Source organism: Agelaius tricolor, unplaced genomic scaffold (genome assembly GCF_023055355.1).
Source record: "Agelaius tricolor isolate 1412-34295 unplaced genomic scaffold, bAgeTri1.0.p SCAF_2, whole genome shotgun sequence".
Lineage (NCBI taxonomy): Eukaryota > Metazoa > Chordata > Aves > Passeriformes > Icteridae > Agelaius > Agelaius tricolor.
The window spans coordinates 26,292,232-26,309,491 of record NW_027269262.1 but is presented as its reverse complement, the minus strand read 5'-3'; the positions used below and the strand labels follow the sequence as shown (position 1 = coordinate 26,309,491).

The 17,260-nt window shown below is 40.1% G+C and overlaps 1 protein-coding gene across 2 annotated transcripts in view; it reads left to right on the top strand.

Moving 5' to 3' along the window:
* Positions 1 to 17,260, top strand: part of GRB10 (growth factor receptor bound protein 10) — a 145,474-nt gene that overhangs the window by 86,085 nt on the left and 42,129 nt on the right. For both annotated transcript variants that reach the window (XM_071454847.1, XM_071454839.1), the window contains 2 exons: positions 2,857 to 3,073; positions 5,862 to 6,003. In XM_071454847.1, the coding sequence (XP_071310948.1) occupies positions 2,857 to 3,073; positions 5,862 to 6,003 (359 nt within the window). The remainder of the gene's footprint in view (positions 1 to 2,856; positions 3,074 to 5,861; positions 6,004 to 17,260) is intronic.

Sequence of the window (17,260 nt, the reverse complement as noted above, 5' to 3'; positions counted from 1 at the left end):
ACATAATGGTATTTAGTAGTAAATGCCATTGTATAGAGATGAAACTGTATGAAATTCAAGATTGCAGGCTTTGTCTTCAACAAGCTTAAGGATCTTAAGGATCTTTTGCTCCTGCAGAAGTTTTATAGCAAGACTGAGGGCTATTATTAACAGTGCTGCACCCACAGAGAAAAGGAGCTGACAGAGAAGTGAAACCAGATTCTGGACTTCAGTGCAGCGTATTATTAGGAGAACTCTATATGCGCCTTGTCAGTGTCTGTCCTGTTAGAAATTGAATTTAGGTGCGTAATTGATATACTTAAATGCCTGCTAATGGTAATTCAATGCTTTAAACTATGTACTTGTTTTGCTTAGTGTTTTGCATGGAATACCTCATTTTATGCATATTAGGCTACATAGGACAGCTTTGCAACTGTTTGCTTATTCAGGGGTAGCTTGAGATGACTCTTAATCATTCCTCCCATGTTACAATCACCTGAAAACTTAATGATCTTGCACGCTAATAGCTTTCTCTAAATTGTTAATAAATTAGCACCCTCGGGGACCAAGCCATATGGACTTCCACTGAATGAATATATGCCTCGACTTTATTCCCTTTCTGCTTTTCACCATGCTAAACAATTGCTGTTAGTTGCTGTCATTTACTCCCTGACTCTGTGGTCAGGGTCTGTCTTTTATGTCTCCTGCATCCAACCCCTAAGCTTTTACTTGACTGCCATCTGACACCCTACAGCTCGGTACTTTAGATGAATGATAAAATTTAAAAGCCTTGTAATTCGGCCTCTCCCTCTTTATATTCCTACTTCTGTGGTTCCCTTGTGATTGCTCAAGAAGTGTTTTTGATATGTCCTCTCCAAATAGGATAAGAATCTGGAGGATAGAATGAAATTTAAATTACAGCTCTGTCTCAAGATCACTAAAAATAGCCGGAAAATTATTGTAGACTTTGTCCAAGAAAAGCAAAGCTTAGATTGGTGAAAATGCATCAGCTAGCTGACATACAGAGAAGATGGTGTAACCTAGTGAAGGTGAGTCTTAGTAGGAGTGTAGTAGTTGTTAAATACAAAAATTGAGGGAAATTACCATAAAGAATTGAAAGGAAGAAACCTGTTTGTGGGGTGATGTGGCGGGTTTTTCCCTTTCAGTTTTTTTTGGGTTTGTTTGGGTTTTTTTTTTTTTTTTTTGATGTGTAAACCTTGAAATCTTCTTGAGTACATTCTAAGTGGCTGTTACTTTATAGTAAAAAGCCTACTGATTTGCAGTGAGAAACGTGGTGTTTCAGGTCACTAAATAGAGCTCAGGTGTAGGGGCATGACCAGAAACCTGTTTAATTCTGAGCAGGTCTTTTGTTCACCCAGCACTGAGAATGGAAGTCATCAGCATCCCAATACAGTTGCCATGTAAATGCCATGTTCAGCTCTCATTATGGTTATTACGGCATGTTGTTGGAGGACATAAATTGAGTGATGCTGTTTTAGATTATGTCCTCAAGAAATGTGATGTTTTTACAAAATCATTTATGGTATCTAAAAGAAAATAGTGCAGCTGGTTGCAAGCCACTTCTGATGGTTCATTTCCCGAGAAAACATGGCAAAAGAATGGTTATTAGAAAACACAGTGTGTTTAAGGTGCAAAGCAGCGTGTGTTTGCCAGCTCCATTGCTTGTCTCTACTTTCCATCCCTCTCATGAAGAGTTTTGTGAGACAGAAAGTTTGCAGGCAGCAATGGTATATTTTGCCAGGCCAGTTGATACAGCTGGAAAATAAGGGCACATTTTTGGCTGCACAAAGCTCTGTTGGGTCAGGAGTAGCTGTTCAGGCAGTGGCTGTGCTGTAACCAGAAGCAGATATCGATGTGTGTGTTCGTCAGCCTGCTGAACTCCTGATAGAGAGTGATGTAACTTGTGGCCAGGGAGTAATTACAGTGCTCTGCAAGAGGAGTTCAGAGAGTGGTTAGTGCAAAGGGCTTGCAGAGTTCTCTTGTCTTGCAGAGCAATTATGATCGTTAAGGAGGAATGATTCAGCACAAGTTACTTATTTACAGTGAGGTAAGGTGGCGTATATAGAAAGGTTGGTGGCCTTTTTAGGGACTGATGTTCCTCCAGCCAGCCACACCACATCCTTGGTTGATTTACTTTACTTTAAGGTAGAAGTCTATCTATCACACTGCAAGAGTAAGGATAGATAGATAGATAGATAGATAGATAGATAGATAGATAGATCTATCGATCAATCTTTTTATATGAAAGTTGCTGGACTGCCCTTCAAAACACCATGTCACAAAAATACGGTAGGATTTTTAACAATATGTAATAATCACTTCTATAATGATGTCTTCCAGGACTGCGGCACTGTCTTAATTTTTTTTCCTTCTAAATTATTCAATCTTTCAAAGTATTTATTACAGTGTTGGACAATCTAAACTTGATACTTTGCCAAGCCAAACTGAGGTATTTGTAAGTGATATGCTTTGGAAATATATGGCAATTTATCAGTAAGTAAAGTGGTGCTTCACATTAGCATTGTCATTATTAAAAATCCCACTAAATTCTTGTGTGATACACACACACACACATATACATATAGAGAGAGAGAGAGAGAGTAAATACTGTAATATTTATTCTGTGTCCATAGCTTTTCTCCATGGAAGACAAAACAAATCTCCATTGCTGGCTCTTACTTGTTGTGGTTTTCCACTGTAAGAGAAATACCTTATTTCTTCAATAATAATTTGCACTGTAAAAATGTAGTTAAATAATTATGTCGCAATTTTACTGAAACTTAGTCTTTGCTCTTGCCACATTTCCTTTGCCTGGGACTTCCAGATGTGTTACACTGCCTTTGTTTTGTCTTTCAGATGACGATGTGGACCTGGAAGCTTTGGTAAACGACATGAATTCCTCGTTTGAAAGTTTATACTCCACGTGCAGCATGCAGTCGGAAACCGCTCCGCTCCTGCAGAACGGCCAGCTGAGCCGCAGCCAGCTGCCATCCTCGGGGCCCAGCGCCCTGCAGCCCACGTCCCCCAGGCAGAAGGTGCAGCGCTCCCAGCCAGTGCGCATCATGGCAGTCAGGTAGGGACTAGGCACTCGCTTCCTGTTCCATAAGTTGCCATGAACTGGCTTCAAAAGAGCTATATTTTAAAAGAGGAGATCCTCTTGGGTAAGGAACTTAGTATTAGACTGGACTTCTGCATAGAAAAGTGTACTAAGTAGGTGAAGGACATACTATTTCCACGTATTATCACCCTTCTTTTAGTCAAGGTTTGATGTTTCGGCAGTAGCTGATTTGTAGAAGTGTGTCATTGGTACCAGTTGGCAGAAGCTATATCCGTATTTGGATTTTTTTCCAGACTGTTAAAACTGGTGCTCTCAAGTCTGGTGTCCACTGACAGCCTATAGGTTTTATTAAACATAAGAGATCATGTAGACAGATGAGGGTATGCTTGACTACTTTTGATGCACAGCAAATGCCTCTCTCTTTGTGGAGGTTTCCTGAATGGCTTAAGACCAACAAACAAACAAACAAAAAAAAGAACAAAAAAAAAAAAAAAAAAAAGAATGTCTTAGTTAGGTATCTGTTCTTCCCAGAGCACTTTCAGCTCACTCACTTCAGTGCACTGTGTAAGTCATTACCAATAAAGAGTATTAAAGTTGTCCCCTGTTGTAAAGCTGAGGACTGGAATTCAGGCTTCAAGTGGAAAACTCTTGATGGTGATGGGAGAGTATATAGGTGATGTACAGGTTCTTAAAATCTTTTTAGGCAGCAGGAGGAAGGGAACTCCTGTCAGCATGAGTAGGTAAACTAATTTCTTTCCTGCTAGTTAGCAGTTTGTTCTTTGAAGGAAGTGAAAAGTAATAATATAATAAAAGAAAAATACCATGTGTAGAAGGGGTGGCTTCTAACTCTTAACACTGATGTATTGCTTATAGGAATGGTATATATAAGACAGGCAACTTTTCTCTTTGAATGGATATGCAGTGCAGCTAGGTCAGCTAATCATGCCATCAGTTCTACGGGTATTTCACAGTTAACCTTGAATGGGGCTGTACTGGAAAATGTACTCTCTGGAATCCTATAGCTGTTGATACTTTGTAAATATCTCAGTCAAAACACTTAAATTATTTTTGGTGTTTAAAAACTTAGCAACTCTTATTTTGAGAGCACTATGGCCTTTTGAAATCTGTACTTCATGCACACTAGAACATACTGTATTTATCATCATCAAAGAAGGTAATGGTGAAGCTTCTGTTCAGGGTTATCTGGACCCATCTTGTTTGCCACCAGAACAGAGTGATTTGACTGTGGTCTCCTAGGAGCACAGGTTTATGTGTGTATCAGTTATGAAGTAAATGATCCACTGGCAGCAGTACAGCCACAGCAGAGCACAGCACAGAGAACTCCCAGCTTCAGGAAACCACAACTTTCTAATTGTATTGGGTCTGTGGTTCCACTTCTTACAGTGGAGGTCAGTCCAAAACTTGCAGTACAGCCCCCTGTTGCACAGATATGACATGTCTACTGGTTTGAAGAAATCTTGCACTGTCCTTTTACCCTGTACTGTAGAGAACTGCACACATGGGGAGCACAAAAAAATATATGAAGCAGGTCAAATAGTTGTTGGCATAGTTTGTACTTGCAGTTGGAACCTGCATTTATTGCAATCCCCCAGATCTGTAAGATTCGTTCATGGAATACCAAGGCAACTAAATTGCAGGACAAAGTTACTTGTGGAGCAGATTTCACAGTAGTTAAATTTTGCCATCCCCCAGGTACAATGAGAGTACCCAGAGTGGGACATGCTGCCGTGGGCAAACTCAGCAGTACTCTCCCAGGCAGCTCTGTTGAGAAGGCTTTGCTTGGTGAAGGCATGCAGAAAAATGAGAGCAAACTGAGTTTTTAATGATTTGCCTTTCAAATCCAGTAGTTAGTTGGTTTGGAAACTTTCATGATTGCCACTAGATGGTGCCTTCTGCTTAGGCATTGAAGGGCAGCATGCTGCAGTCAGCTAATGCATCTTCAGTGGTGATACCCTGGCAGCAGGGAAACCAAAAGCCATTTGCGTAGTCACGAATAGGTCTTACAGCTTTTCTGGTTTAAGTTTAGTTTTAGGTTCTTTTAGTTTTTCCTTTTAGGTTTTAGTTTTTCTTTTGTTGGTGTGGGCACTGCAAGTGTACAATAAACTGGAACCTGAAACTGTTACATGCAGACTCATGAGGTATACTTTGGGGGATGCAAACTTGTCTGAACAGTAACTGTTGGATGGGAATAAGGTGGGAGGGTACAATTCCAGCTAATTGGGTATTGCTAAAGCCATGTCTTTGCCTTTGCATTTCTCAGGAAATGCCAAGTTGCTTGGAGATAGAATCTGGTATTATAATGAGGTGACACTATTGGTTTAAGTCACAGCTTAGAGAACTCTACAGTAGGGTACATGTTTGTTTTCAAATCTACTTGGAATTTGGCTCTGAGTGACTGCCATTGTTTTCTCCTCTTTCACATTGCTTTGGAAGAGCTTTACTGACTTTCTGGCACACACAGCTTAAGCTTGTAATCTAGTGCTTACAACAGTGACTACAGATAGATATTTTTGTTTATTTTATTTGCACAGTTACCTCAGTTACTCACCCAAGTAATCAAATTATGAGCAACAAAACAAGCATGGATGCCCGACTGGTCATTTTTTACATGCAATTACCTACTTTGCACTAGGAGTTGCTGTAACTGTACAGTAGTTACCTAGAAAAAGAATGGGTTTGATTCCTTGTTTTTAGGGTCATTATCACAAACCCTGGGGCAGGAGAGCCAGGTCTAGTGGGGCCAGTTTGCTCCTCTTAATGTGTAGTGCTTCTGTGTTTACAGGCGTCTTCAAGAAGAGGAACAGCAATTCCGAACATCATCTTTGCCGGCCATCCCAAACCCCTTCCCAGAACTTTGTAGCCCTGCAAGCTCTCCAGTGCTGGCCCCTGGATCTTTACCTCAGAGTCAACCTGCTAGTAAGCATGTGAGTATGGGATGAAACTTTGGGTCATCCATTCGTGTGCAAACCAGCAGTGGACTACTTCATTTTGAAGGCAGAAAGAAAGCTTCCAGATAAGTAAAAACACTTGTGCACTTTGTCTGTGAGTAGGGCAGCACTGGCCGAGAGAGTATCTTCAAAAAGGCTTCAGACATTTTTTAGGTTTGTAAGAAAGATGTGTAAAAATTAAGTAAGCCTCTTTCAGATAAATGCATGTTGTGAATGGAGCAGTAATGCTTATTATCCTTCAGATTTTGTTATTCAGTCTAAAGATATACTAATTCTGAAGTCAAGTGAATTATCTTAGAGTTGGATGAGGATCTGTGCCTTTTATACTGCATATTCTAGGTGTCACAAAAACACTGAAAAGCTGAATTCTCTAAAGACATGGTGGGGGCTTTATTTGCTGTTTTTCATGAAGCTACTCAAAAAGCAAAGGTGTTCTTAGAGCTTGTAGCTAGGCAGGGCTCATTGTAATAGGATTTAAGGGGAAGGTTGTCCCCTGGAAAGCTGGTGGAGTAACTTTCTGGGTTCTTGGCAGTTAAGATAGCCCAGACTGAGTTCTCATGTGGTCCAGAGCAGTAACCTCGGTGACAAAGAAGTTTTTCTTCTCTGTCCTACTCCACTCTGTAAGAAACAATCATCTTGTTTTGTATCATTCCTCAAGCACACTTGAAGACTAAACCTTTATTTTGTAAACTGTGCTGACCTGCATGGGAATTAAAAAACAGGTTACTCTGACTACTGGCTTACAACAATTCTGTTCTTGAGTACCCAAAAATATGGAGAAGTTCTGTGTCACTGCTCAATTAGTTTGTAATTAGCTCCTACATGCTCTCTAAGAGATAAAGGGCTTGGGTACAGCTACAAGCAGAGGACCCAGATGTGTGCCCTTGTGTGTTCTGTGTTGTGTTACAGTGCCATAAACAGCTGCCTGAGAGACACCTGAGTGCACCTCCACTGGTTTTACTCTATTTCTTACCCATACAAGACAGACAAGTAATCAAATCATGCCCTGGGAAAAAATTGAGCCATCCCATTGGGAATTTAACACAAGGCCCTGTCAGAGACCCAGGTACTGGCTAAGCTGTTGTGCTAAGGCAGTGTTGATGTGACTCTGGGGAGATAAAACCAGGGGCAATTCTGCCTCCTGGCACTTGGCAGCAGGACAGCAGCAGAGCTGTCTTTCTGAAATAAACTTTAGTTACTGATGAACCCGTGTTTGCCTCTCCAAATATCCTCCTGGTTCAGGGTTTCTTTGCCTTTTAGCTCTATGTTTTACTAAAATTACCCAAGCCACCCTAAACTTGGCTCTGTGAAACCTTAAGGAACCCTAAATGATCTGTGAGTCAGTTTTTGATCGAATTTAGAAACTAGTGGTTTAACAGCAGATAAATATAAAAATAACCAGTCTTTTAATGTATGTGAGAAGATGGCTATAAAGGCAGAATAGAAGATCTTTTCTTTTCACAAGTTTTACCTTTTAATTTTTTTAAAATTATTCTACCTTACTTTAAAATCAAAATTTTTGACAAATGTTTTGAAAGCCTAAAATGAAATCATTTATATTGTGTAGATATGCTTGCTGCTGAATTTTTTAATCAAAGACAATCCATTATAGTGGTAAAACCCTTTAAGGTACAAGCTGAGGAGGTAAAGCGTGTTGAGCAATAATGGTTTCTTTTGTAGATGTAAATACACTGATCATTTCAGCATATCAACTCATTGCAGGCAGTTGAGAAACACTGGCTCTGGATGAGGGAAGAATAGCAAAGTGTTCTTGTCCTCTCTATCAAAGTATTTTGCTCTCTTTAATGAAGGGTTAGAGAAATAAAACTGGAAAAAACCCTTCTATTTTAAAGTATGAATGGTAAAAGAGAGTGGGTTTAGTTTCTTCATGAAGGAAGAAAACTACCTCGATTTTAAACATGGAATATCATTGAATAACAAAATAATCTCTCTCTTCAGCCTCCTCGTAATTTGTTTAACTCAGTTTTAGTTTCCTTCACGGGAGTCTGCTAAACATCATGAGTAAAAAAAAAATTAGTAACTTAAGAAATGTTATACATCTTTCCAACTTCAACACATTAAAAAATATAGACTTTGGCAATTTGAATAAATTATTTTAGGACGTGGTCTGGCTGAGATAAATGTCTGTCAATACGATACAAAGTACTGATTAATAAAACGAGTGATGAGCTTAGTTAAAGGAGTGCAATAGCAAGTTTTAGTACCTGGCAGTTAGGGAAAATAAGTTGTGCTTTAAGGAAAATACAAATACAATGTTAAATGCTAACCGAGGTATAACATCAAGACGCCTAATTCAGGTTCTCTGCTTGCAAATTATGGACACAGATTGAAATTGGAGATGGGAATGAGCCGTTCTGTTTACATGGGATGTATGAAGTGCTAGTGAATTCCTTTGGTGCTACTTGAGCATTTACAGGTAAATAAGCCAATAGCAGTTCCAGCCAGCAGTGCTGCAACTCTGATCACACAGGGCATCACGGCACACTTGTGGTGTGGAGGAAGTGTTGCCTTTGGTCAGCTCATATTTGAGGGGGTCTCAGGTTAATGTAGCCTTTGGGGATTTCAGAAAGAAGTGAGTATTTTGTTTGCTGACCATGTGAAACAGTAGAGAGATCACTGGGAAGCTGGAGGGTCTGATGACTTCATAAGAAAGGAAATGTTAGGATTGTTCCTCCTGGAATACCTCACTGTTATTTAATAATTGTAAAATACAACTCTGCAATGATAAAATCTAGTTGGGGTTATGCAAGAGGAATTTAAAGATCCAGTCTTGTTAAACCTAGAAGAGTCTCATGTCATATTACCAAGCCTTAGGCATAAAGAAAATGCCAGCTCTATTCAAGTTTTACTAAAAGTTATACTTTTTCACAGTATATTGTTCCCTATAGGAAAAGGATGCATGTGTGAATGAAAGAGTGAGTAAAGAAGCTTTTAAGTAATAAAGCTTGAATTACATTTTTGGCTGAAAAAATGGATATTGTCTTTTCTCATATTTTATTCTGTAAATTTTATTCTGTAGCTGGAGCCTGACATACAAGTTCCTTACTGATTCTGAGTCTCTTCCTTATTTTTTTCATGTAGTTGCCACTGCTTTTTTTAACAAGCAGTTCACAGCGTTGCTTTATGCACTGCTCTGCATTTGTTTCCTACTCTTGGCTCAGCAGAGAAAGATAAAAACAGTAAAGGAGTGAAAAATAACTGTAATAAACCTTTCTTACTTTTTTGTGCTAGGTTCTTTTTTCTGTCTTCTCATGGTGACAAAGCATTTTCTTTATGGTACTCAAAAGAGTGCAATAATTCCATTTTTTTGAGAATATTTTTACGAGATCTGTTGGGTAATGGTACTGATTTCACCACATCAGGAAGCAGTATGCCACCTCTAACTCTGCTGCCAGTCAGGCACTGAATACTGCTTTTAAAGCTGATGGCTGCAGCAGTGTACTGCAGCTGCCCCCAGAAGACAGACAACAGTGGGGAATAACAGGTCTTCAGTAGCAGCACAAAACTAAACACACCTGTAGGCAAATGGGATAGTCATTTAATGGGAGAAGCAATCTGGGAGGTAAAACTGGAGTGTTAGGCTTATTGAAATCATTTCAGATTTGGTTTTTAGAGAGTGCTTTTTTTAGTTCTAGATAATCTTCTTTGCTTTAGAAAAAGAACTTAATCTTGTGGATAATTTTTTTCTGAGCACACAAAGGTTGAAAAACTGGCACATAATTTAGAAGTAAAAGACTTAGAAGAGAAATAGCAGTGAACTTTCAGGTTACATTTCAAAGGCTATCCTGCACTGAACATCATCCACAATGGCAACATGTGCTAATAGGGTTGTGTGACCTAAAAAACCTGGTGATAGACATTCAGAAATTATTTGCATTAAAGAGATACATGCCTCTTTGGAGTTCAGCAGTATGATCCTTTATTTCAGGTCTGTAGGTGGAAAAAGCCCACTTTGAGCTTAGTTTTACAGTGAAAAATGTTAAAAGTTGGATTGTTGATAGTGAACAGCACATGGGTCTGTAAAAAATGGCGCAGCTGAAGTTTTAGTGATGTAGCCAGCTGGTGAGCACCTGCATGAGAAGTACCAACCGGTTGTGCTGTTGGGTCAGTAGCTACTTCAGTTTCTGGTGTGGTGAGTGAGACAGTGCAGATGTCTTGTGCTTGGAGAAACCACGATCCCTCAAGTGGTAGCTGACAAAGAGCTCATAAGTCCCTGAGTTGGGAGCAGCGTTGTCTGTGAGCTTGGACAGGAGGCTGGCAGGAGAGGAGCTCCCTGATCAGTGCATGCCCAAACATTCTCCTCTTCATCTGTGCCTCATTTTGTCCTCTAAGTATCACCCATCTGCCCATCACCACAGAGCCCAAAACTCCAGCAGACCTCTGAGAGCACTCCCACTTTACATGCATGGGAAGGGCAAGAAAAGGCAGGAGCAGGAAGGACATGCTCTGGGTGACACTAGGGGCATTGCAAGACCACTTGATATTTTTCTCTCCCTTTTCCCCACATCTTTGTATGTAAGGCTCATGCACACCTGCAAACACAAGATCACCCCATGTCTGAAGTGGGGGAAGTGACTGCAGGCCAGGAGAAGGGACAGCTGAAAATTTTTAAACCATTGTTTGCTTAACAGGATAAATATGTTTGTCTAAGAAAAATGGAAACCAGAAAATTGCACCAAACCAAGACCAAACATTTGTCCAAAAGATTGCTAAAAACATCAGATAGCTACCTTACTGCTAATTGAAGTCCATCTTTGTGTTGCTGGTATAAATGAAGAGCTAGTTGGTAACTTAGGTTATAATTTCTGGTTGTGTACAAATATTTTGGAAAAAGCATGCAATAATTACATGTAGGTCACTGCAATGCCACAGGATATTAGGCTTAAGTATCTTGTGTGAGTCAATGAAGCTTTCAACTGTAAAAATAGGGCAAATTTCTCACATCCCCCCTCTATACAGCCCAGGCAAACTTCCAAAAAGCAGTTTGATGTACCCAAATTATTTACTCTTTTCTAGCAAATTAAATTCACAAATGGGTATGAATTAATGTCATTCCTTTTTCCAGATTTAGTTACTCTTCAAGGGAGCTTGTGTAAACAGACTTCTTAGTTTTTATTGTTCTAATTACATGTTATGATGCACATTTTTTCATTTTTCTTCCCATAAAACTTTTATATTGGCTCTTTTGAAGATGTGGATGTTGATTTTCTAAAGAGAAGCTGTATAAAAATATGAACTCGTGTATAATGCAGGCATTATGAACTAAGTTGGATTTTGTGTGTGTCACAGCAAATTTTGTACTTGATCCTTCAGTGGAACAATCTTTTGCAACAAGACATTCTGAAAATAAATACTGACATCTTAGTGTGTCAACAGGGCATTACTTTCTCTAAACAGGCCAAATCTATAGCTGGATATAATCTGGTCATTTCCTTAGGTCTAAGTCTAGACATTCCCTTTGGCCCAGCTTTAAAACATGGGTTTTCAGGAGTATCTGCCATGACACATAATGTTGTTTCTCTCAAATCTTTCTTTGAAACAAGTCTCTTACACTAAGTAAATAAATCATACATAAATTGCTCTGCAGCATATTTGACTCAGATGGTTTTTTAAAGGTAGTTGCAATTGTATTTGGGAAAAAAGTAGGGAAAGAGCAGGCCTCAGGGCTGCTGCAGGGCTGTGATCTAACTTCATGAAAGCAGCCTTTGGGTGCCCTGCTCTTGTTTGGAGAAATAGCACCTTCCCAAAGTTTTAACAGAGTTAAATTTGATTGGCAGGGAAGGAAAGATGTTGCATTACTTGTCATCTTATCTCCTCTCTCATGGAAACATGTTGTCCTGAAATCAGGGTGGAGGTGAGTTCACAGCATGATCAGTTTCATCATGCTGAAAGTCGCATTTCCTCATTACTGAGGAAGAGAATGATGAATATCTGAGGTCTAACAAGCTTTCTGGACTAAGCTAAAGACCAGCAGCCCTTGTTGCTGTTGGTGCTGGTCTCCAGGTGGGTCTGCAGGCTCTCCAGCTGGAGCCCTGCATGTGGGCTGCTGAGGACTGGGATCAGCACAGAGGCAAAGCTGCTGTTTCTGCTTCCTCATGCCTCTTACAGCAAGAAGCTTTGTGTTAGAAAGAAATTAGTCTCTTTGTTCTTGCTTTTTGGAAAGTGCCAGGACAGTAGTTACAGTCCCAACATGAATTACTGGAAATATGAAGGGCATCTCATGCTCAAACCCAAGACTATGTTATTTGTTGGGATTTTTTTGTTTCAAATGACACAAACCTGGCCCAGCTCCCAGGAGCGTTTTGGCTCCCTACCTGGAAGTGATGCTCTGGCCGTGGGGGTGTGCTGGGAGGAGGGCTGTGTGCTCAGGACCAGTGGAGAATGCACTGTCCATCCAATGAATGGAACCAACCTGGCCCAAGCCTGCCTTGCTCCATGTGTCCTGGTACCCCAGTGGGTCTCCAGCCACTCAGTAATACTTGCAGTTGTTTAAAAAAGCTGTTGCACAGTAATAAACTGAGCAGTCTGTGGTATTTGCACCAGTAACTGCATTAGTGTGTCCATACTACATTTTTCTGTGGGCATCTTAGTTATGTGTGCACTTGCGCATTTTGTTGCACATTCCCCTTGCTGTATTTTATTAACAGTAGAGTAAGAGTATAACTTTGCTGTTCTATGTTTTGATCAGGAATTGACAGAACTGAGGAGCTATCAGGCTGAGAAGGCAGTGAAAAATGGGAAAGCATAATATGGGAGGAGTTCTAACTTTCTCTGGGCCTAGTGAGGCAGGCAGGAATGGGTTTTGGTGTAAACGTAAGTGAAGTAGGGAATTAAAAAACCCCAGAACTAGATTGAGTGACTGTAATTATACCATAAATGAACGGTTGAGACGAATCAGAGATGTTGTAACTTTGTGCTGATAGCCTTTAAGGAGTCATTCAGCAAGGCAGGAACAGCTACACTGAGTCTGTGTGACATCTGTGCTGTCTGGACTCGAGGTGTGAGTTCAGGTCAACTTTAGACATTTTGGATAGAAGCCTTTTTGGACCTCTGCTACCCAGAGGGCAGGTGAAAGAAAGCAGCAGCTCATCATTGAGAGCCTCTGCTGTGTGTATCCTCTGTGACCTCGTGGCACCAGTTTGTTGCCAGCAGCTAGTAGGTGATCTGACCACGAGGTCCTTCCCAAGGTGAGCTGTGGCAGCTCTTGCAGAGCTGTGCTGGCACCTGCAGCTGAGCTGCTGGTGATTCCTGGTGGATGCTGTGGACGTATGGAGTGCAGGACTGGGAAGACACCCAAGTTTTTGCTTGCTTGCTGGCATCTACTTCTAGGGATGGCAGGCAAAGCCAGTGTTTAGTTTGTTCCTTTCCAAGCCATCAGCACAGTTGTTGCTTAAGTGTGAGGAGGGATTCTGTTCATTCAGAGCAGGCAAAAGGCTTCTTTGGACTTGTTTTAATTTCCTGGACAATGACCTGTGCCCACGATTAAAGTGGAAATTTATTTGAAATGTCCATCTTCACTTAGGTGGTGTTTGTGTGTGGATGTGTGGGGAAGAAGGAACTTGGAGTTAGTTCATTGTTTTGGTAATAGGATGTTCTTGCATTGTGCCAGAGCTTGCAGATCTAGTTTTGTTCCATTTCCTAAACAGGGGGAAATGTCAGTTGGAATTTAATAGCAAGTTAATTAAATCATTGTGGGATGAGTTTCAATTCTCTGTGCTTTTGATTTATAGTCTCCTACTGCTATAAAATTCTTATTATATTATTCTTCTTCCTAATAGGAGTGCAGAATTACTGTACTAAAAAATGATTTTGTTTAATTAATGTAAGTACCTTCAATCTTTGCTTCAGCCTGGCTGTAATCTGAACATCGTTTACTAAATTTACATAAAAGTGAGTTTAATCTGGACTTGCTATAGGACAAGCCATCATTGGTCCATAGAAGCTACATCTCATGCTTTTCCACTGGCATTAGGATTGCTTGTTCTCTCCAGTGGTAAACCCTGCTGCTGCTGGGGTTACTGGAGTTGGTTTCTCCTACATTTCTCGCTACATTTCAGGAAGCAACAGAATTGGAAATACCACTGTTGTGCTTCATGCCTGCACTATTTGGGTTTTTCTGGTGCTGCTGAGGGAGAAATGAATAGCACTCCGAAACAAAACGGATTGACAATGAGCTGGAAGTTTGGATCCAAGATCCCATTCCAAGAGCATGGGATGTTTCTGGGGAATGTGAATAAAGTAGCTTTGTCACAGCAGGCTTGCTTCCAGTGAGATTTCATTAACAGTGAAGAAAACACGGTTCTCTAAGTTTTTATGGGAAAAGGGGATGAAAGTGGGAGAGACCTTTAAAAGCTGCTTCTGTGTTTTACCAAACAGGTGCCACTTTATAGCACCCAGGTCTTTTCAGCTACCCCTTTCATCTGCCTACATTTCTTGTCTGGCCAGAGTGAGGAACTGCTCTGTTTTTGGGGTTATTTAGAGATGGGCAATGAGGATACTGCTTCACCCTGCACACACACAAACTTTACAGTGTGCATTGTCCATCCAGACATTTCATAGGAATGTTATCTCTGTGTCTGCTGGAGAGGAAGCAGCTCCTGAGTGCTGGGACTGATGCCTGTGCCCAACAGTCACCAGGGAAGGTTGGCTGCCTCACCATGAGCTGACCTGGCTTGTGTTCCTCCTCTCCTTTTTTATGTTCACCTTTAAAAAATTTCTTTCCTTAGCATCCTTGCCAGAATAGGTAATGAGAATAGGAAAAAGATGTTCATAAGGAACAAACACTGCTTAAAAAAAACTGTTGGAAAAAAAAGGAGGTACAAAACATTAATGAGAGCATTCTGAGCTAAATAACAGTGTCTGTGTAGTAAAACGCCTGGATTTAATTTTACAGACAAGTCACCCTCAGGCTTCTGTGAGTCATTTGTGAACATGTCCCTGCCTGCAAACTTTAAGAGCAGCTAATTACTTTGAAGTAACTTGCTTGTCACATTGTTGCTGGTTACACTTATTTTCCCTATTGCGTACTAAAATCTACCAAAAGCAAGATGACTGCAGTGTTTCTGGAGTTTATAAATAGCTTTACAAATGTTTTCAGCAATTTTCGTTCACCAAGTTCTCAGTTCTGCTGAACAAGCTATAGATGAGATCTTTGATAAGCATCAGGTATCAGGTACATACTTTTAGCATTGAAAAATACCTGTTGTGCTTCAGTTTATGAATGCTTTTTACTGAGTTGTCACAAATTCCAGAGCAGTGTTATGTTTAAATGTTTGGAGTATGTATATACACACACACACACACATATCTCTATGATTGTGTATAGGAGAAAATGAAAAGATTGCTTGCAGTACTGTCACCTTATAATGGGTTTATGGGACAGCTTGAAAAGAAATAGGCATTAAATATATAAAGATCACCCTCCACTTCATAAGGCAAAGAAAAGAAAGCTGATGTTGCAGGAATAACAACATCTAGTCATGCAGGTAAAACCTTTTATTTTATATTCTCTATGTGGTTTTCTGTGTTATATGCTGGTTTGTTCTATGTATTTTTTTCCATGGCTGACCTTTGAACCTTTTTCTTTAACAAACTAGCTTGTTAAAGCTTTGTAAAGCTCATCCAAGTGAGGCTGAGCCTTGCCTCTTGTTACAGCCTTGTCAAATGAGCATGCTCTAAAAGGCAGACTCAAATAATGTTTTGCTGAAAAATGCTCCTGCTGCACTTGAAGCTAATGTCATTCCATTTCTAACATTTAAAAGGTCCTAAATATATTTGAGAACCTCTTTTGTTTTTTTCATGAGCAGTGGTGGGACTGGGTTTTACTCCTGAATGTGGATCCAGTCAATGTTTTATGTTTTATAAAGTTTTGGTTTATGCTTTTTGATTTTCTTTGAGCATACTTACCCACCCTGATTTGCATCCTAGTCTGTTGGAGGTTTTGGTTGTTTTTTGGCATTGGGTTGTTGTTGGTTTTCTTTTTTTGCCTGCACAGGTGGGAAAGGTAATCTAAATCCTGAGTCTTTCATCTTCTGCAGAGAGAGGCTGTCAGTTCAAGGGAAGTGAAGTGCTTGTCAGCTGGGGGGGGGGCATGAGAGCACCACATTCAGTCCCAGGGATAAAGATTATCAATTTCTAACCATTTGTACAATGTAACATATTTTTTAGTATTTTCTAGGATATTAATAAGAAGTGGAAAATCAGGAGGCTGCCAGCTATATTTGTGCAAATGTACCTTCAGTGTAATTTCCCTTGGCTTCCAGTGAACATTCAGTTCTGCATTACACTGCATGCAAGTTACAAATGAGCATTTGCTTACAGCCTAATTGAGCATAGCTTAGAGCAGTACTTAATTGCAACACTTCAAGTAATACAGAGGAACTTCAAGCCAATCTGGCTAACAAGAAATTAACTTTGTGCTCTGCCCAGGTTGCTCCAGCTGCTGTGTCTGTAAGGTTTCATTGTGTCTTGCCCTCTCTGTCCATGGAATAGCACTTGGGCAATCTTCAGAGGTCACAGAGAAACCTTTTAGGATTTCAGTTAAAGCAAGAAATCCTGCAAGAAGTAAGGCAGGGCATGATGGAGTCTTTCAGTGAGTAGAGAAATTGCCTGTGCAGCAGATGCTGGCTCCAGCAGTTCATCTATTGATGTCTGAATGGCACTGAGGTGAAAGACTGCTATGATGGTGTATAATCATTAAAATGAAAGAGATGAATGAACTTCATAGGAAGCTTTTTATATGTTACTTTTATCCCTTAAATAAATAAATAGCCTAGTAGCTCTGAAGATGGTAAAATAAATTTTACAACACTGTAAACATGCTCACATCAGTTTCTCTGCTTTGCCTCTTTCCCAAGCTTTCTCCAATGTGCAGCTGTAAAAGCTGTGATATTTAACTTGTCTATCAAATGCTCAAGGATGATGTGCTTGCAAAGGGCTTGTCTTATCCCTATACCAGAGGCCTGGAAGTGCTAATAGCCCTGCATTCAAATACTAGCCATTAAGAAAGGGCTAGTAAAATTCCAGCAAAAGTAATATGAAAAAACGTGTACAGTGTCAGACATGATTCATAATGACTGCATTCTTTGAGTTTGCAGCAGTCTCTGCTTTCTGCATAATTGAGTTAATCTCTGCTACAGCTATGTCTTTTCTGAACATATTAGTTGCAACTTAGTGGCAATATCTAGGTATGAGGACTGATGAATTGTGGTGA